The 25,689-nt window shown below is 47.1% G+C and overlaps 1 protein-coding gene across 2 annotated transcripts in view; it reads left to right on the top strand.

Annotated features, from left to right (window-relative positions):
- ADCY3 (adenylate cyclase 3) overlaps positions 1 to 25,689 on the top strand; it is a 408,762-nt gene that overhangs the window by 238,653 nt on the left and 144,420 nt on the right. For both annotated transcript variants that reach the window (XM_086928026.1, XM_086928027.1), the window contains one exon: positions 7,178 to 7,308. In XM_086928026.1, coding sequence (XP_086784152.1) covers positions 7,178 to 7,308 — 131 coding nt within the window. The remainder of the gene's footprint in view (positions 1 to 7,177; positions 7,309 to 25,689) is intronic.

The following is a 25,689-nucleotide window of genomic DNA, read 5'->3' as shown; positions in this document are numbered from 1 at the left end:
AATTACAGCTAAGGGAGACAAGCAGGAGCCAGGCTGGCAGTTCAAATCCATTAATCAGCCCCTAATTCATTATTGTCAGTTGGGGCAGGGCAGGTGTTGTAACTAATTTTGCAACAATGAAAGCACTTAGCAAGTGCAAAAGTTCACTAATCAGGAAGCACTAAGGAAGCAGGTGCCAGCTAAAAAAATATTCTGTGACACATTAATCAGCCCCAAATTAATTCAGGTCACTTGAGGCAGGGAAGGTGTGCTTGCGTTGCCACAATAATGTACACTGACTGGACAACCAGAGGGTGCTGTGATGAAACAGAGGGTGGCATGGGTGGGCCAGAGGGTGGCATGAGTAGTCAGAGAGTGGCAGTGGTGACAGAGAGTGGCAGTGATGAAGAAGAGTGTCCCAAACAGGCTGGACACGTAGAAACAACAAGTTCGCGAAACTTGCGACCCGACAGGTAAGTTCGCAATTTGCGACATTGTACAAAACCCTCGCGAACTGGCAGAAACCCGCGCAAACACACAAAAAAAAAAATCCGCAAATTCGCGAGAATTCGCGGATTTTGCGGATTGCGAGTTCGCAAATCCGCAAAATTCGCGAACGCGAGATTCGCAAAATTCGCCCATGCTTAGTCATGGTACTTTCGTAATGAAAGTATGCGGAGTGATGGTATGCGGAAAGAAAGTTGCGGAATAATGGGTGTTTACCCTCCCCCGGTAAGTACATTGGTGGCACAGCGGCCCACATCTCCAGCAACATACTCATATTTTTTCACCACCCATTTGAAAAATGCACAGGTCTCTCTCATTGATAGCCAGCACCGACATACACTTTTAGACACACCTCCCGCCACAAGTTCTAGAATTGCGAACTTTAGAGCTGGCGAGCTACGTTCGAATCTCTGCATCAGCTCAACATCATGTGATTCCAAGCAAATCGCTTTGTCTCCCCGTGCCTACCACAAATGAATGTGTTCTTCTGTAATATAAATTGTGCTCATGCCATGTTGTTGAGTTTGCGCTTTATAATATTGCAAGGAAAAATAAAGTAGGGAAACTCGAGTTCACACACTACTGAACGCGCACTCTTAAGTGCATCAGCAGTGCACTGTGAATCGGAGCGTTTCACAGGCCTGCCACAGATAAGAAATGCTATCAAAACGAAATCCTACAAAACAATATACTACTGGCCGGCAGCAATTCATACCCGGACAACGTCGGGACGGGCTGCTAGTTTAGTATAAAAGGATAACCTGACGTGCGTCACAAAGTGCTGTTAGATTCTATTCTATGCGCCTCCTGTAGCGTTCTTTTGACATACTCCAGTATTCTTTCTATGTTACATTTTTATTAAGTCAGACCAGGGGTAGTCTGGAGGTTAAACGGACCTTGGGAGGTAGTCTGGTCCTAAAAAGAGGAAAATCATTACTGGAGTTATCGATTTGGCATTGATTTTGGCAACACGTGAATTGACATGCATTGGCTGGTCTATCTGTTTTTTTTGTACACTTGCAGCTTCTGTTTTATGTGATATATTGAGAATAATAAAATTATTTTTCTTAAACGCCCAGATGTATTAACAGACATTGTGGCATGCACAATTTAAAGGATAGCAGACCTATGCGAGGGCCTTTTATCTTAATCTGATAAAATAAAATCGAGTGGTTACAGCTGCTCATTTGGAAATCTCAAAATGCTTGAGTAGGAAACTGGATTCTCAGACTACAGGAGATGTAGGCTTCACTCTTGATACAAGCTGTGGCTGAGATGCCCAATATATAAAGAATAAAAATACTTTCATGATTGCTATGACTCAGAAAGGTACAACTCTAATGCAGGTATCCAAAGCTGTTTATAAACCATATTCAGATGGCATTTGCATTAACAAGAGTGTGAAAGAGGAAAATTAAACACATCAATGTTCTAGCTGTGCTTGTCCAAAACCACAGGCAGGGTCCAGTGGAGCATTTGCTATTGGTACCAAAACAAAGCAATGCCTGTGGTTTTACAATTGTTAAAAAATACATGTTGCCCACTAGATCACACAGTTTGACTCCCTTGCTGCGGGTTTCTTTACTTGAAATGTAACCGGTTACGAAATGTTCAAATCTGTAAACAGGTTCTCCAAACACCAGTCTTGGGTCCTCGGTTACAGGGATTTCCCACAACCTCTTTCCTGGTGCTCCAAATGACCTTGACTCTAAGGGGCTGCTCCTTGAGCATCAGGCCAGATGTTCGAGTGAGGCCAGCACTTCCCCTGATTGAGCTCAGCCAACAGTCCATTTACCACAGATCTTGCTCATTTTAATTCCAAGGCATCCAAGGTATAATCACCTATGGGGGTGCAAGGACTGAGAAAGGTCTGTGGAACCAGCATCTCAGCCAACTTACACAACATAAAGGTATCCCAAACTCATGCTTTATGTACCAGATGTAACGTAGTGGTGTAACATTAGCCCCCGCGATGCCTGGGGTCCCACCGAGCTCCCGGTGCGCAGGGTCCCCCCGAGCTCCAGGTGGCAACATCTGGCACTGTGCACGGGCAGCTGGTCCCTGGCCTGAGTGCTCCTGACTGGGTGGGAAGGGGTCTCCCTGTACTTTGAAGGGGGACCCCTTCAAGTTTTGTTACGCCACTGATGTGGAGTGTTGGTAGGTGACATGGCCAAACTCATGCTTTATTGTGTAGGGAAGGACCCTTACCCACTCCATCACTGGCTTGACTCAACATTGGGTCTCATCCTTGAATATTAAATACCAGAGTGGACTCACCCTTAGGGGCTTCCCAAGTATTCCTTTATTTTGAGGGCAACTGATAGGGTTAAAAATAAGATATAATGGATGCTAATGGATATATTAATCTAAGCATCCTGTGTGTTGATATGTTCCAGCTGTCCAATCCAAGGACAGCAAGGGTACATGGCGTTCATTATGAATGATAATTAATTGCCCCTATCAGTGTATAGTGTCTCTTCTTGCCCTAACACACTGTTATGTGAATAGGACAATGGTAAATTCATAACATCCTGGTTTTCTTACCCGGAATGATATAAACATATAATCATGACCTGAGCCTGAACATACACGGCCTCAGAGGAGTATGGGTGCATGCCCATGTAGTCAATCAGTCATCAAAGGTGCTTGAACCAAGAGTCTGACAGTGGAACCCTCAAAACTACAGCACCTGAAATGCTATCCCTCTAATATTTTGACCCTTCTAATCTTCTCGGGGTTTGTGTGCACACAAACGCACCCACCATCACAATGCAAATCCTCATGGGATCATAACAATTTAAAGTAAAAGCACAGGTGCACCACACAATTTCTCTTTGTATATAGGATTATCAATTTAGCTTTTTGGCTAAAAAGATTATTTTTTTATTGTATGTAGTATATGCTTTGTATGTGTTTGTTGGTCTTTGTTTACTGATGTATATATATTTGTTTTTTAAAATTAACAGCCCTGAAGAAGTCCTCCAGTAGGACGAAATGTGTCGGCTGTATCACTGTGAAATAACTGAGACTTATGACCACGTTTAAAAAAAAAAAAGAAAATTGGAATAAAAAGAAATCTTAAATAATATCTGCATTGTATACCGATTATACTTCTGTTTTCTTAAATTTTGCTAAATTATGTGTGGTGCACCTGTGCTTTTGCTGTAGGTCATCAAAAGTGTCATTCTGTAACCAAACTATGCAGTGCCTCGCCTCCTTCATTGACAGTATATAGGGGAAGACGTCTTCTCTCCAATTTGTGGATCTCCAAGAGGTCCGTTCCCCTGACACTGAGAGTAGCTTTTCAGCGATAGCAATTCAAGTTGAAGCAACAGTCACACCCCTCATTCTTCCAGCAGATTGGATGGAATTCTTCCAGAGTAGTCAACGTATGATTTCTCAGTTCCAGGCAGCATTTGATTAGATAATGGTGGTTCGCAGGATTCCTAAGAGTAACCTAACATTTGGGTGAAGCTGCCAAAGCAACTGTCCACCACCCCTTCTGGCCCATCTCACACCAAAGTAAAAGATGTGTGAATAGTGATTCAGTTGTGGGATCTGATTAGAGGCCTGAACAGTTTACGCAAACTTAATGCTGACTCACACAGAAGTAAAATACGCCTTTGAAATAGACAAACCTGACCCATGATTTAGGGAAAGGGACATGTCAGGAACAGCTTGGAGGTAAAAAAAAACTATGATCCAGGTTTTGCAAAATCAGTGGTTGGGGAATTAACATTTGAATACCCATTACATCTCACTCAAGGAGAGTTCTACCCTAGATGGGAGGTTGTTAGTGGAAGCCTATTCTTTCCATAATGTTCTTCATTGAACCCCAAATTATGAAAGAAGTGGATAGAGATCCATTGTATGGATTCTGTTTAGGTATATCTCATTTTTGCTCACTCTTGAGTCAAAAGAGTATGATCCGTTCAAAGGAGATTAACAGTAGCTTGGCATGAGGGTTACACTACTCTTGGTGTTCAGTTATACTTTAGCGTGTGTGTGTGTGTGTGTGTGCGTGTGCGTGGGTGTGTGTGTGTGTGTGTGTGTGTGTGTGTGTGTGTGTGTGTGAGAGAGAGACAGATAGATATCTCAAGTATTGATGTGTTTTTTAACACTGTATAGCATTGTTTTGCTGCACCTAAAGGTAAGTATGTTCGAATGAGTTTAGAGCTCTATGTTTGCCAGGTTAAGATTGACTTTACTGCTCTGTTTAACAAAAATTGAGTTACCATCCTAGAAAGATAATCCTAATCCTAAATTTCCTAAAATTATGTGTAGATGTTTTGTGTACATATTAAACACTTTGGGTGACATGGAAGAACCAGAAATAGCCAAGCACTGATTAGTGTGGTTTATGTTATTTAGTGTATTTTTGTCTACTTTGGGTGTCCTGTCCATCAGAAGAGAGAAGTTATCATTTTGTTTCCTTCTGCTATTCTTACTACCCTTGTCAGGTGATGCAATGTTGTTTTGTGGACCATGATGATGTAAAAGGTTTGATACAGATATAAGAGAAGAAGTAGGTAGCTTAGAACCATGTCCTCTTTCAAGAGGAGAGTGTTTGGAATATGATTGCTCCCAGTAAAGGAGTTTGTAGCATCCATAGAGTGTGACAGCTGATGGAAGAACATAAGATAAAATATGTTGTTGTTTATTGCTAAGCAATAGTGAGGGCTCATTTTTATTTTGTAAAATGAACTGTCTTTGAGCTTCATCCTTCTTAACAAACACTTCTGAAAAACTTTCCATTATTGCTCTTGGTGATGCCTACACACAGACCTGTTGACAGGTACATTTACATATGAGTAAATATACATGTGTAAATTTCCTCTCACACTTTATAGTAAATGTACTTCTTATGACTGTTCACCATTTACAATTGTAAATGTTCTCTATAGTGTTGACGTGCAGATCTCACCCCATGAATTCAGGGGGCGAAGCCAAAATTAAGTGTAAAGTTACTACTTGTAACTTCTCACACACTGGCGGAGATCTCTACCGCCGTGGGGGGGGGGGGGGGGGGGGCATACAATCTCCATAAGGAACAGTCCAGGACAAAGTAAAGAAAAAAGTTTATTAAACTTTTTTTTTAAAGTAGACAATCATTATATATTAAATATTAATTTAAAATAGTTTTAGACATGTTTAACCTAGAACAAACTAAAAAATGCTACAGCAGTAATAACTTAATTTTGCCTAATTTAAATATTTTCGGTTAAATTGAGATTATTCTTTAAAAATGTATTTAAAAAAATCCTACCTTAAGTGAACATTTTATTATTATTTATATATTGAAAATTATCAAAGTTATGTTTATAATTAATTTAAATTAGCTTAATTAATTTGGGTGGAAAATAGTTATTTTTATTTTTGAATTAAAGATTATTAGAATATTTTATATTAGAACATTGGAATGTTGGTAGATCCATTGAAAACAATGGATTGCTCCGGGCTTATAATGGCTGGTATAAGCCTGGAGCTCCAACATTCCAATGCTTCTTTGTTCACAGCTCTGGCTGTGAACAAAGGCTTCAGGGAGCCTGAGGGGATTCCAATCCCCTCGCGCTCCCTGAAGCCTATCTTTTATTTGTTAGAACATTCTGCCCTCTAGTTGCAGAATGTTCTAATAGCTTATTGCCCTTCGTAGCAGGGCTATACCGGCTTTTAAAGTCCCTCGCCTTCGGCTCGGGTCTTTAACGCTGCACAGGCCTTTAATAGCCGGTATAGCCCGCTACAGCGGCTATAAAGCTATAATAAAACACAATGAATTTTTTTATTTAGATACTATTCTTTAGCAATAAATATCCATATATTTTTAAGCAGTCAAAATAAATAACGTAATTTTAACATTATTTCCCATGCGTCCGTTATTTTCAATCGGAGTGTGTTTGCAGTGCCAGTGGTAGGCAGTGTGTGGTAATATGTATTGCCTCTTTTCCATACACTTCCCTCTACTCCTTTTATATCCATGACTAAAACATAGGCCTACTTGTGCAGAGATCTCCACACGTAAAAATAGGAGAGGTGATGGAGTAGGCCTCTGCTGTAGCAACTACTAAATGTGCTCAGTCAGAACAGGTTTCTTGTAAAGGCCCTGATGAGGAGAGTTAAGTTCTGTTTGAATCAAATAGTGACATTGGCATCAGTCCAGAGTGCACCACAAGTCCAAATGCATGGGACTTTCTGCCTGGGGCTGGAAAGTGGTATGATGCAGAAAATATGAGGAGTTTGTGTTTGACACGAAAAATAATATTTGAACAACATTAAACTGTGTTTATTTGAACAAAATTAAACTAACTGTGTTTCTATCTCTCTCTCTGTTCCATTCATCATCCCCTTTTTCTGTGTCTGTTTCTATCTGTCTCGCTCTCTTGCTGCCCCGGTTTCTTTATTCCTTTCCTGTTTCCTTTCCTTCTCTCTTCCTCTTTCATTCTCTCTCACTCCTCCTCCAATCTCTGAGTTCTTTCTCTTTCACCCCGTCTTTCTTTCTATCCTCTTTGCCGTATATCCTTCTCTCTTGTTTCGTTTTTCTTTCTCTTTTTGTTTTGTCCTTCTCTGATCTATTTTTATTTATTTATCTCTTTCTCCTACCTTCTGTGAGCCTCCGTTCTCTCTTTCTTTCTGTTTTTCTCCTTCTCTTCTCTCTCTGCCACCTTTGTTCTCTCTCTGTCTACTGCTTTCCCAGGAACGGCTGCTTCTGTCGATCCTACCCAAGCACATCGCAGACGAGATGTTAAATGACATGAAAAAGGACCAGGATCAGAAAGAGCTCCAGCAGTTCAACACCATGTACATGTACCGGCACGAGAACGTCAGGTAGGAAGAGAGACAGCGCTGCATCATAGCACAAGGCTTCCGCCACTGTGCATTATTATGCATAACCACTTATACAACTTAAACCCAGATGCAACTGTCATTTCAGATGAAAAATCTTACACGTGGAATTTGTAATTTAATTAACACTTGTAAAGCACAAACTGCAAATATGGTTGTCTCCATGAGATGCATAAAAAGCATGGCAGGTAGGTGCATTAGAAACTCAGCAGTCCAATGTGTCAAAGCAGCAGAAGTAAGGAAGTAATGTCAAAGACAATAGGTCTGGGTTTGGCTGCAAGCATGTTGGCTTTGCCAGTGCTTGTTTTGTGTTATAATTTTTGTAAAACTTTATTGTCAGGGGAGCAGCTGGTCCCTGACTTATATATAAAAAAACAAATCCTTCCTAAAAGCATTAAAAATATTGATCTAAAAAAAGAGAAGTTAGCCAATGGCTGAAGTGGTCTGGCCACTTTTCCCAAGTGCTATATGTTTTGGTGGGCAGAAGAAAAATGTGAATGACACAACAAAAAACTAATGGTTGGAGAGCGGCTGAAAGCCCATAAACATAAGTATATTATATATGTATAATTTTGTTTTATTTTATTAAAGTCAGAAGATCTTGGCTAATTCCAGGTACAAAATGGTATGATGTTAAAGCAGAGTTTACAGAAACCCAAAAGAGATGAGGCAGCTGAAGATACTGTCCTTCCCTTGCTACATTGCTAGGTCCCGGAGTCAAGAGGAAATCAGACTTTGCTGATAACAAGGTCAGCCCTAGCAAGTATCACCATTGTCTGTGCCACATATTTGGGTCTGGACCTCTTCCGACATATATACACTGGGAACAGTTATTAAAGGTGGCTCTTGACCCTGCAGGACACCAGTGAAAATTCCACTGACAGACAGAAACCGAGTCTCACCCTTTTAAACCAGGTATCATCCCGGTCGCAGCATCAGGAATTTGGTTATATTTTAAATTGAAAATCTGAAATACATAAAAAAGGAAGTGTTCACATAGTGCAAAAGAGAATTGATTATCAAATTCTCAGTTATGTGGGTTAGGGTACCCTGCCACACGTTTTTATTAAGTTGTTGCATGTGACCAAAGAGTTTTGTGGCAATATAGAAAAACGAAAGCAAAGGATAACTCCTTTATAAGGTCATAGAACTTCGAGAGCACTTGCATTATCTTTGTAATGTACAGAATAGGGCATGGGGCGTGGCTTGGACGCCGATCGGGATGGCGGCGTGAGCTTGCAGCTCCGCGCAGGGTCCCGCTAATTCTCCTGAAATCAGCACCCGGGGCGACCCCTAGTCGGTGCGACTGACCTACGAAGAGTTGGAGAGCCACTGGGGAGCAACGGGAAGCTCTTTGGGGCTCGCTGGCCCCGTGGAGACCTCGTAAGACGGCGGCTGGGGTGTTGCCTGGAGTGTGAAGAAGATGGCGGCGGTGCGGGCCGATGGCCTCGGAAACCGAAACTGAGCGGAACTGGCATCGACTGGCGGGGTGGCCCACTTCTGCGAGATCGGAGCTGTGGGGGCTGTAGATGCGGTCCTGATGACGGGGAGATTGGTCCCCGGCATTTGATCGGGTATTGGGGGCGACTGCCCGTCTCAGCTCCTTCTCCCCCTCCCCCTCCTCCCTGGACCCGGCGGCAGTGAGGTGGACGGCACTGGTCCTTTTGATCCCTGGAGTTGCGGGCATGGTGGTAGCACTCTGTCGTGATCATTGCTGAGACGCAGGTCCCACTGGACAGTGGTTGTTGGGACTTGTCGAGGCCCTCTGCCCGTGACGGAGCTACCTAAAATGGCGGCTGCAGGGGGGGCGACCTCCATGGAGCAGGGCCGGGAGGAGGTGGCTGCACTATCCCAGGTTGGCGAGGCCCCCCCACCGCTGATGGACCAGGAACAGAGGCTGCATCGGCGCTTGGATGCCATACTGGATGCCATCACCTCGACCAAGGAGGCTTTGCAGCAGGACATTGCGCAGGTCGCCACAGGGCTGGGGCTCCTGCGAGCTGATCATGCCAAACTGGCTGACAAGGTTAAGGACCATGATCAGCTTTTATTGGACCTGAAGCCGGCGGTGGTGACCGCGGAACACAAAATAACGGACATCATGACCCGGTTGGACATGCTGGAATGGCGGGCGGAGGATGCCGAAAGCCGCAACAGAAGGAACAACGTGAGGGTCGTAGGCCTGCCGGAACGAATTGAGGGGGAGGATGCGGTGGCCTACATGGAGGACTGGTTCCGGACTGTGGTGGCACCGGAAGGCCTCACTCCTTTCTTTACGCTGGAGCGAGCTCACAGAGTGCCGGCTCGCCCGCCAGCGCTTGGCCGCCGCCCCCGACCGATGGTGGTGAGGCTCCTTCATTATAAGGACCGGGACCTCCTAATCCAACGTGCCCGGGCTGCGGGCCCGTTTGAGGTGAAAAACAGCAGGGTCACGATCTTTCCAGACTACACCCAGGCGGTCCAGAAGAATAGGGCATCGTTTCTGGCAATAAAAAAGGAACTGAGGGAGGAGGGCATCCAGTACTCCTTGCTCTTTCCGGCCAAGCTGCGGATAATCCTGGATGGGACCACGCACTTTTTTCAGACTCCGGATGACGCATGGCTGTGGTTGGAATCGTATCGAGCTGGCACGGACAGGAGTCACAAAAGTCGGCGAGATCAGCCTAAACCGCCTCGGGTCCGGCAGTCACAAAGGATCCGCTCCCGCAATAGGCGTCAGCGGGAGAAACGGGAGGCCCAGATGGCTGCAGACAAGAGAGAGGCGCTGGCGGTGACAGCGGCCATTACGGGTTCGCAGCCGGAGAGTGAACTGGTGGAGACGGACTCTGGCGACGAAGGCGGCAGGACCGGAGAGGAACTTTCGGAGGCGGAGAGCATGAAGGGGCCAGTGGTCACCCCCCAGACGTCCGATGGGATTTTCCACAGCTGATCCATCATTGGGACTTGGACACGGTTCTTGGTAGGGTGGCATCCTGTTGAAGCTGGATGGGTCGCCGGGTTGGGTGCCGCATCGGCATGATGGGATGGAGGGCGCGGGGCGTGAGCTCCGCTTGCTGGGGTCGGCGATAACTCACCCCCCCCCCCCCCCCCCCCCGGGCCCTTAAGGCCTTCTGTGGTGGCGACCACAGGTTAGAATGATGTGTGTTTGGTTTCAGGTTTGGATCGGGGCTGACACTGGGTTTGTGGGCTCTGTCCTGGGGAGAGGGGTTTGGGGTGTTTTCTTTTCTAAAGTTTGTTTTGGGGGGGCAACTGCTATGGTGTGGGTATTGACTGGCTGCATTCGAACTGGATAGCTTTATGCTGGCATGGGGACGTTACCTAATTTGAAATGCCTGACGTGGAATGTCCGAGGGTTGCGAACTATGGTCAAGCGCCACAAAGTACATGCGTACCTGGTGAGGAGGGGGGTTCAGGTTGCCATGTTGCAGGAGACTCATCTGACGAAAAAGGAATGCACCGCACTACAGAAAAGATGACGGGGGCAGGTTTTTGGCACCACTTACTCAGCGTTTGCTAGAGGGGTACTGATTTGGGTGAGGGCGGGGATACCGTTTCAGGTGCTGAATCAATTGGTGGATCCTGAGGGCAGGTATGTGACGGTGGAGGGGAGGATGTATGGTCGGGATGTGGTTCTCTGCTGTGTATATGCACCAAATGTTGATCAGGCCCGCTTTTTCGATGGTTTATCCGGATCCTTGGCCTCTTTCTAGCGGGTCCGGTGATACTGGGGGGGGGACTTTAATTCGATCACGGATGTTGCCTTAGACAGATCTCACCCCCCCCCTTGTTGATTCCCCGGTCCGTAAGCTGGCCATGCATAGGAAGGAATGGCAGGATAGGTGGGGGCTATTGGATATATGGCGGGAACAGCACAGGGACGCTAGGGACTATTCCTTTTTCTCAGCACTCCACGCTCTACATGTGAAAATTGATTCGGTACTGTGTGGCGGATCGCTGGCCTCACTGGTTTCCCACTCGGAGTATCTGGCCAGAACCATCTCGGATCACAATCCTCTGCTGGTGCATATCCAATGGCAGCGAGAGCGTTCTGCGATTCCAACATGGAGGCTCCGGCCCGACACGCTGGAGGACTCAGTGTTCAGTGAGGCAGTCCAACAGGGCGTTGATCAGTATTTCAATGAGAATGAGGGTACAGCTACATGTAGGTCCGCTGAATGGGATGCGATGAAAGTGGTGGTGAGAGGTGTGTGCCTGGGTAGGTTTTCGAATGCTCGTGTGTCAGTGCTGAATGCGCTTGCCAGTGCGGAAGAAAAACTGAGGGAGCTGGAGCGGCGCAGGCCGACCCGACCGGACTTGCAGGCCCGGTTGTTGGAGGCGAAGGAGGTGGTGGCCACCGAAACGGAACGGTTACGGTGCTATGATTACAGGCAATACGCCATTAGAGCGCATGCCGAAAGGGACAAAGTGGGTACGCTACTGGCCAGGCTTGCTAATCCTGAACTTCGGGGCTGCCCGGTCCTCAGCGTTACCAATGCACTGGGGGAAACGGTATACTCCCAATCAGCGGTGCTGGAGTGCTTTCGGGCTTATTACGCGGAACTGTACGAGAGTCAGCTGGGAGTAGAGGCCCACGAAATCGCGGCATATCTAGAGGCGAGGCAGCTTCCGGTCCTCGATGATGACGATGCGAAAACTCTAGGTGGGCCGATCACGCTGGCCGAGGTCCGGACGCCGGACGGCCATTAAGCACATGGCGCGGAATAAAACGCCCGGGGTGGATGGTTTACCGATAGAGTTCTATCAGAAGTACGTGGATAGTCTGGCGCCCAGGCTGTTAGTGGTGTATGCTGAGGCTTTCAGGTTGGGAAGTCTGCCCGGATCGATGAGGGAAGCACTGATAGTGCCGTTGCTAAAACCCGGCTGAGAAGCGACGGACGTGCGTTCCTATAGACCGTTGTCCATGCTGACGGTGGACTATAAGATATTGAGCCGGATCTTGGCCACCAGGTTGGCCCCACATATGACTGGCCTGGTGCACAGGGACCAGGCGGGGTTTATCCCCACGAGGAGCACGGCGTTGAATATTCGTCGCCTGGTGGGGATACTGGACGGTGTGTTGGATGCGGACGGTGCCCAGGCGGTGTTGTCAGTAGACATTGAGAAGGCTTTTGATAGTTTGGAGTGGGTCTATCTGGATGAAGTGCTAGTGAGGTTTGGGATTGGCGAGGGGTTCCGCAGGTGGACGAAGGTGCTGTATTCCTCGGCGACGGCGCGGGTACGCCTGGGCGGCTTGGTGTCCGCGGCTTATCCGGTCGGTAGGGGAACGCGGCAGGGGTGCTCCCTTTCCCCCCTTTTGTTCGCACTGGCGATGGAACCCTTGGCGGTGAGTGCCAGGTCGGGAGAAGAGTATGCAGGGATTGCAAGCGGTGGGCGGCAGCACCACATTTCGCTGTATGCGGACGATCTGCTGCTGTACATGGAGGATACGGAGCGGGCTTTGGAAGGGGCGATGGGAATGCTGTCCGAGTTTGGCCGGTTGTCGGGCCTAAGGGTTAATTGGGCGAAGACCTGTGTCTTTCCGCTCCGAGCGGATGCACCCTGCCCCGCACGTGACTTGGGGGTGGTCTGGGAGCCATCTTGCTTTACTTATTTGGGTGTCCGTGTCTACCACGAGGCGGCGGACCTATTGGAGGGCAATATTGGTCGGTGCGTGCGGGCGCTGAGAGGCTGTATGTCCTTCTGGGCATCCCTTCCCCTGACGGTGCTGGGTAGGATCGCTCTGCTGAAAATGGTAGCGCTTCCACAACTCCTGTACTATTTCCGGACGCTGCCCATCTGGATCCCGCAGAGGATCTTTAGGGACCTGCGGACGATGGTCATTGATTTCCTATGGGGACATGGCCGCCGTAGAGTGGCACTGGCTACGTTGCTACGCCCTAAGATTGAGGGGGGCATGGCTGTCCCCGACTTTGAGCTGTATTACTTGGCGGCGCAGCTTCAGGTTCTTACACAGCATGTAGCTAGGGTGTTCAGGGGGCCGGAATGCGACCGAGAGCTGGGGATACAACGCCATGTGCTGGCCTATATAGTTATGCAGCAAAAACTGGAGTTGCGAGGCCTCACTATGGAGGAGCGGACGCTCAGGTTATGCTGGCAGAGGAGTCTGAGGAGGGCGAAGGCGACTCGACCGTATGCACCGGAGATACCGATCGGCATGTTGACGGCTCTGCCGCATGGGGGCGATTGGTCCCCTCTGTTGGAGTGGGAGGAATCGGGACTGCAAGTGGTGGGGGACTTATATGTTGACGGAACCTTGGTGCCCTTCAAGGTACTGCGGGAACAGTTTGGGCTGCCGGAGGGGGGCTTCCTCTTACATGCGGCCATGGTGGCGGCCATTCAGAAACACTGGAAAGGGGGGCTCATCGAACCGGAAACGACCATGGCGTGCCAATACGTAGTAATGGCCGCTGGCACGTTTAAGGCAGTGACCTGCCTCCATAATAGGATGCTGCACGAGGGGCTGGCACCGCTCCTGGGTCTGAAAACGACCTGGGAGACGAGCATAGGCAGACCCATCCCGGACACGGTGTGGGCCACATACTTAAGCGTACGTGGAAGGGCACGAGGAATGCGCGCTTCCAGCAGGTGCACTTCTTCGTATTACACAGGGCCTACTTGACTCCGGAGAAGATCAGACGGTACTTCCAGGTGCAGGATGCACGGTGCCCGAGGTGCTTGGCACAGGCGGCGGATACGGATCACCTTTTCTGGGGCTGTCCGAAACTGGAGGCATACTGGGCGGAAGTAGGGGACCTTCTCAATGCGGTGACCGACAGGGAGGTGGAATTTGATATGGCGGCGTGTCTGTTGCTCTGGTTCCCTCACACCAAACACACTAAGGTGACAAGTAAGTTTATCGACCTAGGGCTGATACTGGCACAGCGAGAGATCACCTGGCACTGGAAGTCCAGGGAGGGACCGTCTGTGAGGAGGTGGACGAATGACTTGCTGAGGTGGTCCGAGTGTGAGAGTGTGCTCCGAATGAGGCAGGCCGTCAAGCTTGATAACGAGAAGACTCTGGAATCAGCGCGCGCATGGGAATTGATAGTGCAGGCCTTGCGCGATTCATTAGTGGAGGACGACGACTGAATGGACAGGACCCGAGGACACCGCGGGGCTTATGAGTATGAGGATGTCATTAGATCTGTAGCGGGACCCATGCGAGAGTCAGGGACAGGGCTCACACCATTGGCGGTTGCAGGGGGGGGGGACCAGGGGCTGTTTAGGGGTTGTTTAGGGTTGGGATAGGGGCCGGGAGGTAGATTGGCCACTGTAGCGCTACTGGAATGGACTGATGGCTGGGCATGTGGAGCATGGGTGGACGGCGGGAGGCGGCGGGGACGCCCGGGACAGACATGATGAGGGCCTCGTAGACATGGGGGGCGGGATGATAGCGGCTCTGTGGCATCGGAATGTGAGCATAGGAAGGTTATTGTTGGGGCCAGGTTGTGGTTGGGGGGGGTAAAATGCGGATACATAAAAAGATCTCGACCATTGTCCCCAAGGGACGCTCACCATGATGCCTTGCTACTGATTGGGACGCAGTGCCGCCCGGCCTCCGGGATGCGGGCTGAATGGCTGTGTATGGTATACGCTATTACGGTTGAAGCGGGGGGACACCATGTGTGGATTGGTTGTGCAATTGTATGCTATGGTTTCTAATTCTGCAATAAAAACAAATTTAAAAAAAAAAGAAAAAAAATGTACAGAATAGGGCATTTTATTCCTTATGATACATGGTCACACCATCACCATTCCCATAAACCACTTAAATCCTTGATTCTTGCTCTTTTATATGAAAGAGTTAGTGTAATTGCAGAAATTAAGAATAAAAGTGGAATCTTTAGCATGAAATTAGACACACCAAACAAGCAATTAGTAATTTATTGCAAGAAAGTAATAGTCTGATTAATGTAAATCAGTTTAAAAAACGCTTTAGCTCAGAATGTGTAGAAGCATGTAGAGAGATTCTATCATTCCTGTAAAAACCTATAGCATGCAAAAAAGCATGTTTACATAAATATCTCCTTTGTGCTAACCAGTTTTAATGTTAGAAAAACATATCAGAAGAAAGAAAATCCATTTCTCGTTGCTTAAACTGTTGCTAGAATTATGCTCTATGACCTGTCTTTTACGTTGCCTTCCGGGTCAGGCAGCAGGCATTACAACGTCACAACTGAATAGTAATAATTTATTACAGTTGAGTAACTGTGTCATTCATTATTACAGGTGACTAGAGATGTTGCAACTCAACTGAATACGGAAATTAGAGACAGGCTTTTATACAGGGATTGGTGGTTCCATGTATTAAGCTTATTCTGGTGTGAAATATATGATAACAGTATAATTTAGCGCAAAAATTAAACTAAAGTATTCAGAGTAATTCTTCGTGCACTTTCACTGGACAGCCAGATATCGATCATATCTTAGTAACAGAACAATGGTATACCATGATCCTAGTGTTCGATGATTAACCACAATTCACAGGGCCAAGCACTGGATACTTAAAAGCACATCATCATGACATCATTAGTTCAATAACACCTGCAATAATAATAATAATAATAATCCACATTTATAAAGCACGAACAATCACCCATAAGGGTCTCTAGGCGCTGGTGTTAAAGATTGCAGGGATTTGTTAGCATGAGCTATAAGCCATTTTGTATTTTGGCAGCCATTTTAGGTAGCCATGTGCTTGCCATGTGCTGTTTCCCTCTTCAGAGCCTTGCACATGCACAGAAGGGCCTAGCTAGTAGAATGCACCTGCTCCTAGTATACAACTGTCAGGCTATTTTTGCTGCTGTATAGAGAAGTAGCTCTCCTCCCACTTTGTTGAGCAAGCAGATCTTGCATGCCCATTTTAGGCATTTTGCATGCTTACATGAGCCAGGACTGCCCCTTGGTCTTATGCTGACTATGTAACCCTAAGCATATATAAGGCCCCAGTTTTCTGTACTCCTTAGACGGCCTCATTCAGTTGCTAAGGCTTCTGTGTGACATAGTCTCCCTCATCTGAGGTGAATAAATGCATTCTTTTTATATTTCAGCTTCTGTGCCAATTTCTTCTTTGTTGGTTTAAAAGGACCAGGTATCACTGTGACCCCAAAGAAGGTTTCTATGTTCTTCACTGGGGGCCGTCTGGAAGATTAAGCAAGCTATTACCCAGAGTCACATGGTGCTGGGCTGACCTGCTGCCGGAGCCGAGGATCGAACCGTGATCCCCAGATTCCATCGTCAGTCGCCCTGGCCACGGCGCTACACCTGAATAGTGTTTATTACAAGCATTGTCATATGAGGGTTTAAGCAATGCTAATACAATGAACAATTGGCAAACCTGTTGGGTGTCTGCTGTTGCAGCTCTGGTCTAGGCAAATGTTTTGCTAAAGCCACTACAACATTTCTTTTAATCCTACCAAAGTGTTCAACTCACATGCTGCTGAGACAATGTCTACAAGACTGCAAAATACTTGTAAAGCCCATGAAAAAGGCACCTTTGGGAAGACATAGAATAGAAAGCTGCATGCTCCTTTTATAAAGGATAGCTCATGAGAAAAGGCAGAGTATGGAGTACAGGTAAGACAAATGAAATGGAACCTGCACATTAAAAAGTGGAATAGATGTAATAACATGCTGAAACAGATAATACTTAATATGCGGTAAATTAACTCACAGTAGACACATTTCCAGCGTTATATTTTACACTTGGCTCACTCAGTCATTTAAAAAAAGCAATGGAGTCACTCTGAACTCAGCTGATAAACAAACCGGCCAGTTAGTGATGCAGAGGTTGGGCTATAGAGTGATGCTAGCTTCATGAAAAACAGCACATCGGCCAATGGTCAACATTCCTCATATTTGACTTTCATGGTGCTTATCAACAAGAATATTCCAGCCAACAAAAAAAGTTCACTGATGAAATTGGGAAGTGCAGAAAGTGCACATGGTACAGGTTATAGATGAACATTAACTTCAATCCCAAATATATGATGATGCCGTCCTCCTTTATCCGGAGAATATTGCAGAGCAAGAATCCAAGTCCCCCTACCACACTTTTTTTCTGGTTGAAGATGAACAGCTGTCGGAATAGAGTGAAAAGCAGATGTTGCCCTAAGCCAAGCATTTTCTGTTTTAGCTTTCCTCTGCCCTCGGATGTACCCAATTTCATTGCAGAGACTAATGAGTTTTGGTAGAGTTCTCAATGCAGATCTCATAGTGCCCTCACAGATAATCGAACCTCTAGAATATCATGTCTCTCCAAGAAAGGAGCCGCTGAGTGGCATTAAACTCTCTGCACCCTATACAAGGCTTACTGGAACAGGGACACCGCAGATTGCTGATGCTGTCCCACTCCCACATTCCCCCTAGGGATCTCTGTTCAGTAAAGATGCCAACCACAATTCAATTGGCAAAGAGTGGGCAGATTCTTTGTACTTGAAGGCTGTACCACCACTACCTTTAGTAAACTCTTGAACACCAGATGGTTCCAACAAGCCTTCAAGTAACACTGACTTTACCAGACAGAGACTGTAGATCCTGGACCACAGATGGTTCCAACAAGCCTTCAAGTAACACTGACTTTACCAGACAGAGACTGTAGATCCTGGACCACAGACTTCCTCCTGGCATTATTCAGTCTACATACCAGGCACGTACGGACATTGACTGATCGGCCACAAACACTAGTACAAAGTCAGGGTGAATAGAACCCAACAAGCAGGAAAGGGTGGGCAAAGAATCAATCAAATAGCTCAGCCTGACCTAAAGGGCACTAGACATTTGGGACAGAAGCATATAACACAGAGTGCAGTAACAAAAAGGCTCCGCATTGATCCAGGCCCAGATTCTACCCGTCAAGTACTTGTAACATGAACTCAGTCCCCTACTTGCAAAGCCAACTCCTCCATCCCCCTATATGTGTCCTGTTGACTAAAAGGAGATGAATTGTATCTTGACAACCTAGTAATATTTAAAAGCATGCCCATAATCTCACAGATTACTAACCATTATGGTATTCAATAAGAAACTGAGCACTCTCATCCACCAGCCCACGTACAGGAATGATGTGCCACAAATTAAGAAAGTAACAAAGATTTACTGCTAAAGATAATGCGGTGACTACTAATAGATGCCAAGAGGATAATGGAAGATAACTAAATATCAGTCCATTCATGTACATAGTTAGCAAACTAGACAGTGGTACAGGTAATGCTAAAGGCAAATATACACTCTTGAATATAGCAGAGGCTCAAAGAGGCAATAACAACACCAATTGTAAACCTACTGAATCACAGAATATTTTCACAGGAGATGAGAAAATGTCCAATCTCATTGACTGACACACACATGCAGGTAGTAAGTTAATGATCATGTTTGGCACCCTGGGCCTACCCTTGTGGACAGAACATACACAAATTATAACTAACAGTGAGATGCTACCAAGGGTGGATGGTCTATGGCAACGTGGATCACTCATGACAGGGAGGGAAAACTAATTATCCAGGCATCCATGTTATGCCCAAAGTCTCATTGCTTCTTGTATACAAATAATCCAGATATAACCTAATTAACAGAGAATAGAACAGCTGTATAAATGGCAGAACAAAGACATTGGAGGCAACATCCTATAATATATGTTTCAACCACCGATAGAAACCAGAGGTATGGCTGCAATTGTGTCTCCAACAATTATTTTTAACTCCTTCGACGCTCATGACGAGCTCAACTCGTCATGAACAATGGTATTCAGAGAATATCAGCACAGGAGGAAAATAACACTAGCATCGATGGTGTTAAAACTCCTATGCAGTGAAAGGCAAAACAAATGCTTTCTCTTTACAATGCATCTAAGAGATAAATAACTCAGTGCATCTTGATAGGGTGTATTTTTCATAAGTAAATAGCATTCCATAGGAGGCGGAATGATAACTGATAATCCAACAGGCAATTCTCAATCTATGTTATTGAAGTGATAATAATGTGTCTTGCTGTCAAGCCAGCCTGAAAAACCACAAACATTTCCACCAGCTACCTATGAATTCCCCCATAATAAGCACCTATAAAAGCTCCATCTACTTGCTCCCCCCAAAAGCCTTGCACCCTGACCTCTTAGACATAATTCCTAGAATGTTCTTGATGCCCCTGTTTAACCCTTTTCAAAACAGTGTGGGCTCCCTACTCCCAAACTGCTTTTCCATCCTAGAGTTCAAACCTAAGGTTAGAAATCAGGCTTGATGGGGAAAACAGATATAACAACCTTCGTTACCCACAATCATGACACCTTCATAAAAAGAGTCACCCTACAAATGTGATTGCACTAAATGCATTAAAATAGACCTACAGAAGCAGGATTCTTAAGTGCTCTAGAACAAGGCTATGCGGGTGCAGGTAATCGATTACTATACCTATTTGATCTCTGATTTACTTCACTGAGATACCTAGAGATGCATGCTTCTTGGGTGGAGTATGTGTGTGACATTAAAATGCTGGTCTAAGGCTCAGTTCTAGCTTATTGAGTAGCATTGTTTACAGAGTTAGCAACTCCTCGAGCCATCGACTGGTGCTTAAAGGTGGCACTGCTTTAGCTTCATCACACGCTAGTTTGTTTATTCTAAGAGAAATGTTCTGATGGCGAATTAGGTTTAATATCAAATTCTATTTAGCATAATGTTCTTTGCAAGATTTGTCTGACTGCTTCTTTGCACTGTGGTTATTTGTGATCACTGATGCTGTAAAAACTGCTGACTAAACACTGGAAAGCATTCTAAAGTTACCTTTCACATTCAGCCTGGCTTCAAAAGTAATCTCTGATTCCAGAAGATCTTCTCAAGTAGCCTCCAGTGTCAGTGTTACAGATGATTCCTTCCACTGAAACCACTGGAGTATTTGGAAGTGGAATGTTACTGCACCCTGCCTTCCACCTGAAACTGTTGGGTTTTAGGACTTTCTTGATCCTCTTGGAATATCTCAGAAAAATATAGAAATTGCCACCATGATCACCGTAAAAGAGCATTGGATGATGTTGCAGTCTGTTGCAGTCTGCTAATTTGTTTAGTCATGGATGCCTGCACATTTGTAGGCCAAATGCTGTGCTTTCTTATTGAGAACAAATCAAGTTTGTAGTCTGCGGTACTCACAGCTGGAAAGATGTTAGTCGTCAGAAAGTCAATTACAAAGGCAAACAATAAAGAAAAGCCCTCAGCATTGTTTCACAAAGAAGTCTCATAAAATAAAGTTAAGACCCTTTCTTTCTTGTGGAGAGAGTTCAACCAGAACAGAAAATGACTTTGTAAACATTTGAAAGCATTTTGCGTATTCGCATTATATATGCTGGCACATGTAACATCCCCCTGAACCCCTAATTGTTTTATGGATTGCTATGGTAACTATGACTCATGATCAACTCGTTCTCATGGGAGATTTGAATGTTTTGTCTAGACCACTGCCAAGGCAGGGGTGGGCATGGGAAGGGGCTAAATATAAAAGAAAGAGTTGTTAAACAAATATTCAATGACAAATTGGATCTGTCTGATATCTGGAGGATGAACAATTCCACTATGTGACCTATTAATAACTGACTCTAATGTCTCTTGTAACACAATATTGGCTGACACAGACAACTTTCACATCCCTGATTGTGCCTCGGTAGACCTGGCTGGAATATTATATTCAAGTCAAGGAAGGTAATTTATTTATAAGCAATTTATTTATAAGCTAGGCCCATTTATCTTCAATCATAAAGATTTTAGAAATAACATCAGATTGAAAATAAAAAATAATTTCCTTATATTTAACAGTATTTATGATTGGAATGTAGTATGTGAAAATCTAAAACCATACACAAACGGGGTTTCCATTTCAGAAACCTCCATACAAACCTTATCTGAGAACTTAGAGTAACTAACCATGTTTGGCTTCCGGGCCAACCACAGCACCGAGACCGCCCTGATCGCAGTCACCGATGACATCCGAGCGCTGCTCGACAACGGAGAAACAGTGGCCCTCATCCTCCTCGACCTCTCCGCGGCCTTCGACACTGTCTGCCATCGTACCCTAGTACAACGCCTCAGCAACGTCGGAGTCAGGAGAAGGCACTGGAGTGGATCATCTCCTTCCTCGCCGGAAGGACACAGAGGGTCCGCCTCCCTCCGTTCAGATCTGAAGCCACCGAAGTCATCTGCGGCGTCCCTCAAGGCTCCTCGCTCAGTCCAACCCTCTTCAACATCTACATGAGCCCCCTCGCAGACATCGCACGCCAGCACCACCTCAACATCATCTCCTACGCCGACGACACCCAGCTGATCCTCTCCCTTACCAACGACCCGCCACCGCCAGAGCCAACCTTCACGAAGGGGTGAAAGAGGTAGCCGAATGGATGAAGAACAGCCGCCTGAAACTGAACTCAGATAAGACGGAAGTCCTCATCCTGGGATCCTCACCTGCCGCTTGGGACGACTCCTGGTGGCCCCCCGCCCTAGGCAGCGCACCCAAACAAACAGACCATGCACGCAACCTGGGCTTCATCCTGGACTCCTCCCTCTCCATGACCAGACAAGTCAACGCGGTCTCCTCGTCGTGCTTCAACATCCTGCGCATGCTACGTAAGATCTTCCGGTGGATCCCCACCGAGACCAGGAAGACGGTCACCCAGGCCCTCGTCACCAGCCGTCTGGACTACGGCAACACCCTCTACGCCAGAACCACCGCGAAACTCCAGAAGAGACTCCAGCGGATCCAGAACGCCTCAGCACGACTCATCCTGGACATCCCCATCGCAGCCACATCTCCGGACACCTGAGGGATCTGCATTGGCTCCCGGTCAACAAGAGAATCACCTTCCGTCTCCTCACCCACGCACACAAAGCCCTACACAGCCAAGGCCCAGGATACCTCAACAGCCGCCTCAACTTCTATGCTCCCAAACGCCAGCTTCGATCGACCAGCCACCCCCTCGCCACCGTCCCCCGCATCCGAAGAGCCACCACAGGAGGACGGTCCTTCTCCTACCTGGCCGCCAAGACTTGGAACTCCCTCCCGACCCACCTCCGCCTGACCCAGGACCACCTCGCCTTCAGGAAGCAACTCAAGACCTGGTTGTTCGAGCAGTAGCAGATCCCCCCCCCCCCCCCCAGCGCCTTGAGACCCTCTGGGTAAGTAGTGCGCTATATAAATGCAATGATTGATTGATTGATTGATTGATTGATTGATGTTACTGAAAGAGTTTGAATCACCCCAAGTTACAAGCAATCTGACACCATATGAAATGTTATTCTCCATTTATGTTGATATTCCAATGTTGTCATGTTTTGGTTTATTTGTTTGTCAGATTGGCAGTCCAAATGTAGCCAGACTGAGTTTCATACGCTATCTGTGAAAAAGTGAAACAGTAATAGGGGTGGATGGTAGTCCACCACAATTAACAAAGTCACTAACTTGTTAGGTACACTCAAACGTTCCAGTATTTTAAACCTGAGCTCATGGCAAAGAGCAGACAGACTTAACTTAGAGAAAATGTGTAAAGCATTTAGCGGCATCAAAACAGTTAAGAAGTCAATAACACAGCACAATAAAAGTCCAATTTACTGAAATAGTGTATACTGTAATGCACAAAATGACACCAACATGACAAATATCCAGTAAGGGAAACTGGAGATACAACTTTTTAAAACAATTTAAGAGAAAATAGTGCCAAGAAGTGAAAAGTGCTAATTATGTTCAATGGTCACGGTAGACCTGGACTTAGGTGGGATTTGAGGCCAACTGCTATGAGGCCATGGTTGGGTACAACAACTAGATTGCCCTGCTAGGGTCTGCAAGTAAGGAACATCAGAAATATTTATGAGCCCTAATCTGAAAAGAGACTTTGTAATTTCTCTGAACATAACTCTTCTCCACATGGGACAAACCTGAAATGAGGGGCTTGGCTTGGGCACCAATGTAGTCAGAAACGATCCTCGGAGCTCCTCTGCGGTCGCCCTCCAGTCAAAGGGATCCTGTTGTCTTGCAAGGGGCCCGACACCGCAATCGGTTGCAGAATCGCTGGTGGCCACTTGGGAGCGAGATCAGGGCACTAGCGAGGAAGAAAGGGTAGAAAATGGAGTTTTACTCTCTTGTTGCAGCCGGCCTGAACGAGACCCAAAATGGCGGCGCGCACGGAATAGTAGATGCCTGGTGGTGAGGACGGTTGCTGCGGACCGTGAGTGTCCTGGGAGCATCTCCGAACGTAATTGAAGCGGTTCGAGAGGTGGACGCGACTTTCCTGAGAGCCCGGTGAGAGGTGGCGTTGAGGGACGGTGGGAGAGGTCGAGTGTCCCCTGAGTGGCTGCCTGACCTTAAAATGGAGATGTGCGGGACGCCGTCTGCACCGCTGTAAAGTTGCTCACATTTGAACTGTACCTTCGCCATAAGGTGCATCCTGGAGGTAATCGGAGCGCTAGCTGGCCTGAATTGCCAAGCGGCGGTACCCTGAGCCATTGATGATGAGTTGTGGAATGCGGACCCTGTAAGCAGGGCAGCAGCTGACTGAGAGTGCATGGGACCTGCAGTGTGGTAGGGGAGCCAAGCGCGCGAATGGCCAGGGGACCAGCGGGGCCCTACTGAATGGTATGGCGTGGCCTGGTAAAAGAGCTAGCAAGCAGAGGCGAGAGCACCTGATGACCGGAGATGCCCACTGAGCGCTATGTGGACCACCACCAGGGGCTGCCTGTAGGCACTGAGCAGGTCTTCATTTCGCCCATCTGGATACTGCGATAAGTGGAGGAGCGGGTTGGTGTATGATGGTGGAGGCCTGCTTTGAGGACTGAGCTGCTGTCAGTGATGAGGCCCTGTGCGCGGGAGAGTGGAGAGCTGGGGCTATTTGCTGAAGGGGACATGGGCCGCAACTTCCCTAGAAGCCTGAATATACTCTGATGCTGTAACTGGGCATAGTCCACAACACCGCAACAGGCAAGGAGTACTGTCTACTGTAAGGGGAACGAAACAGACTTACCTGTGTCCTGATCCTATACAGGGACGAGGGTCGTTGCTTCTGGTGGGTCCGCACCCCATATACTGGAGGCACTTGGAGCGACTCCTTGGGGAACCTACGAGGAGGGACCATCTGACCGGCAGACTTTTGGCAAAGAGTGGGTGACACCACACCGGCGGGAGTGAAGTCGCAACATCATCTAGCCGAGGAGGGTGGGACTCATAGACCCTCCTTACACAACCTACTACTGCCGCAAACGGATCGCAAGATGGGCAGAGTGTCCAGAAAAAAGGATTTTGAGGTCCTGCGTATGGAAGAGTCGGAACAGCATACTGATGAGGACGACACTGCCACTGGAGGACGCGGACCTGGGCAACCCGGAGACCCCTCATTGGGGGATATCATGTAGGCCATTATAGGTTTGCGAGGGGCGCTCGAGGCGAGGATGGACGCCTTCGGATGGAACCTCACCCTATTGAAGGATGACCACCAAAAACGCAAAGAGAGAGTAGCGACCAACTAAACTAACATGAAAGACATACCGGACAGGGTCGCCAACCTACTAGACTCCCTGAAAGAAGTGGTGAATAGGGTCAAGTTGCTGGAGATGAGGGCTGAGGACAGTGAAGGGCGCTCAAGGCGAAATAATCTCCGCATCGTAGGCGTTCTGGAACGCGAAGAGGGAGCATATGCGGTCCAGTTCTGGCTCAAAACGGAGGTGGCTCCGGAGGGTCTATCCCCCTTCTATGCGCTGGAACGTGCGCACAGGTTTCTGGCTCGCCCGCCTAAACCTGGGGCTCCGCCCCGGCCATTGGTTGTGAGTCTGCTACATTATCAGGATTGCGACTTCATACTGCAGAGAGCCCGGGAGCAACAGAACCTACAGATCGGAAACAGTAAGGTGATGATATTCCCAGACTATACTCTGGGTAGTACAATGACGGAGAACCTACTTCTTGGCTGTCAAACTAAAGTTACGCCAGCTTCATCTCTCCTACGCCATGCTGTTTCCAGCCCGCCTTAGATTAACTACAGAGTCGGAACACACTTCTTTCTCACCCTGCAAGCTGCTTGATACAGGTTGGAAACCTGCTGTGGTGCTGGCACACGCTCGCCACAATCTACCTCTCTTAGGGCTCGGCTGAACACCACGTCGCCGTTACAGAGGCCAATCTCCCCTGCTGATCGTCAACGAGACAGAGCAGTCCTGGCAGTGGCGGCTATTAGTCAAGGCCAAATTAGTCCAAGTAGCAATGAAGCAGACAACGAGAGGGTCGGAGTGGAGAGTCCGGGATCGAGCAGTGCACAGGGACTCTCAGATACTGAACTACCGGACGTTACTCCGCAGACAGCAGATGGGCTATTTGGGTGATCAG

The sequence above is a fragment of the Lissotriton vulgaris genome, chromosome 6 (assembly GCF_964263255.1).
Source record: "Lissotriton vulgaris chromosome 6, aLisVul1.2, whole genome shotgun sequence".
NCBI classification, from domain to species: domain Eukaryota; kingdom Metazoa; phylum Chordata; class Amphibia; order Caudata; family Salamandridae; genus Lissotriton; species Lissotriton vulgaris.
This window is presented reverse-complemented; position numbering and strand designations above follow the sequence as displayed.